The 2,705-nt window shown below is 32.2% G+C and overlaps 1 protein-coding gene across 1 annotated transcript; it reads right to left on the reverse strand.

The window, feature by feature from the left end:
* Positions 1–526: 526 nt before the first annotated feature.
* Positions 527–2,115, reverse strand: LOC107799241 (uncharacterized). Its single transcript, XM_016622331.2, has one exon. It carries the CDS (start codon positions 2,078–2,080, stop codon positions 614–616), a length of 1,467 nt encoding a protein of 488 aa, XP_016477817.2. The 5' UTR covers positions 2,081–2,115; the 3' UTR covers positions 527–613.
* Between the last annotated feature and the right edge of the window lie 590 nt (positions 2,116–2,705).

Consider the following 2,705-nt stretch of genomic DNA (forward strand, 5'->3'; position numbering starts at 1 on the left):
GCCCCTTAAGAAACATTAATTAGGAGGATGATTAAATAATTTTACCCTTATGTATATCTTAAGATATGATCTCTTTATTTATGTGCTATCTCCATCTTCAAGAACAACTATTTTTAGGGTAAAATGGGAAAAATATAATTTATTTTGTCGTAAACTTCTAAAATAATAAATAATTTGATACAACTATTTTTAGAAAGCACAATAAATAATTTGAGATGGAGAGAATAGTAAGAAATAATTATGTTACTTAATAGACTCAGAAGTATATGTTGGGATGTACTCCCTCCGTCTCATATTAAACGTCGCGGTTACAAAAAATAGTTGTTTCAAATTATTTGTCATTTTAAAAGTTCTAGACAAAATTGATTTTTTTTTCTTTTTTACCATTAGTAATAATTGTTCTTGAAGATGAAGATAACATATAAATGAAATAAATATTCAACGAAGAGAGATTATATTTTAAGACATAAATAATAATAGAATAGTCAAATCTCATTCCTAATTAATATTTCTTAAAGAGCGCATAAAAAGAGAAACTCGACACATAATATAATACGAGGCAGATGAAGTACAATTTACTAGAAAGAATCAATAATACAACCAAACCTAATTCCTAAACAAAGAACAACAAATAATACAAAGCCATAGTACACAAAACAAACATAAGAAAAAATGACTTCATTACTCCATATGAAGCTTCAGATTTCTTCAATGGCATAATTATAGAACTATTTTTGTTTCTCCCACAAATATTAACTCCAACATAAACTCCATTTGCCTCAGGTGGATTAAAACAAAGCCCTGGATTTCCACTTAAGTCCAAATTCCTACCAAGTCTTTTCAAGAAACTTGAATTAAATGGAACAACACCATCCAAAAAATTTCTGCTCAAATTCAAGTGATACATATGTGAAAAACTAGAAAATTCAACTGGAATTTCGCCCGTTAATCGATTATTTTGTAATGACAATGTGCTTAAATTCAAGAGTTTTGAATAACTTGATGGTATTTTTCCTGAATAACCAGAAGTTGAAAGTCTCAATTCTTGAAGTTTTTTCAGCTGACTGAACTCAACTGGTAATGAAATAAACATTGGATTATCATCCATAAGAAAATATTGTAAACTCTGCAACTTAATTAAACCTTTAGGAAAATTCCCACTTAATTTATTGTTACTTAAAGCCAAGAAAATCAAAGAATGTAGATTTTCTATACTCTCTGGAATTTTTCCAGTGAATGAATTAGAACTTAAGTCAAGCTTTTGAAGTGTACCAAGTTGGCCAATTGTGTTAGGAATTGGACCAATGAAATTGTTGTAGCTTAAATCTAAGCCAACAAGATTCTTGAAATTACCAATTTGGTCATGGATTTTGCTTGTAAACTTGTTGTAGCTTAAATCAAGATGTACAAGTGAACTCAAGGTAAAGATTTCTAAAGGAATTTGACCAACAAGATTGTTTTGTGACAAAGTAAGAATTTGAAGTGATTTTAGTAGTGATATTTGAGGTGGGATTGAACCAAAAAGTGAAGGATTTGATCTTAGACTAAGTTGTTGGAGTGAAAGGCTTAGAATTCTTGTTTTTGGAAAAGTCATTCTTGTTTTGATATATGTGAAACATTGAATAAAGAAAATAGATTCAAGATTTGGGAGTTGAAAAATTTGTGAAGGGAAAGTTGATGTATTTTTGCATGTGGGGTTTGGATTTGTACCAAAATCAAGCCTAGTAACATGAAACATGTTATCAATATTACTTTTTTTGCACTCTATTCCAAGCCAAGATGAACTTTGTTTACATGGATTTGGATGGGAAATTCTCCAATTTTGATCAGAAGACATGGATTCCATAATCTTGAAAAGGATTTCAAGTTCTTGGGATTCCATGTTAGTAATTGGCTGTGGGAGATTCTTGTTATTTGCATGTTGATTGGTTGAGATAGAAGGGATAGAAAGAAATGAGAAGATGAACATGAGGAGTAGAAGCAAAGGAAACAAAGAGAGTGCAAATGGATACATTGTGTTAAAGTCTCTGAAGTTCTGATCAATTGTTGTAGCTATATTTGGTATTAGGTATAGAATCATTTTTGCAAGAACTGTTAGGAGGGTATTGAAACAGAGTTTTGGAGCTACAGTAAAGTTATTTTTGAGTGATATATCGGTCACATGTTTGAGCCGTGGACAGTGGCAAAGTCAGGAATGTTATTTAGGGTTTCAAACTTGAAAAAGTAAAAAAAAAAACCGTTGAAGGATATTCAATATATATTATATACCTCTAAAATCCAATATTTTACCTATATATACAATATATTTTTTTGACGAAGGGTGGTCAGTTGACCACCCTTAGGGGCTATGTAGCTTCGCCCCCGACCGTGAAAGCAATCACTAATACTTGTATTAGAGCAAGTTGTCTACATCACTTTCCTTAGGTTGCAGCCTTTCTCCGAACCCTGTGTGAATACGGAATACCTTATGTACCGAGCTACTTTTTTTTTTAACTGTTGTTAGGAGGCTATTGAATTTTGGTTTTCTTGGGTGTGGGGGGGGAGGTGGGGGTGTTTGGGGTGAGTTTGAACTGAGGAGAAGTGACTGAAATGACAGGTGGGAAGTGGGGACATGATCATATTGAGTGAGAAATTTAAACCTAAGGTAGGGTCATAGGACATTTGAATCCATGGGGGGAGACAGAAAGAGGAGATATTGGAAAATA

Source organism: Nicotiana tabacum, chromosome 1 (assembly GCF_000715075.1).
Source record: "Nicotiana tabacum cultivar K326 chromosome 1, ASM71507v2, whole genome shotgun sequence".
NCBI lineage: Eukaryota > Viridiplantae > Streptophyta > Magnoliopsida > Solanales > Solanaceae > Nicotiana > Nicotiana tabacum.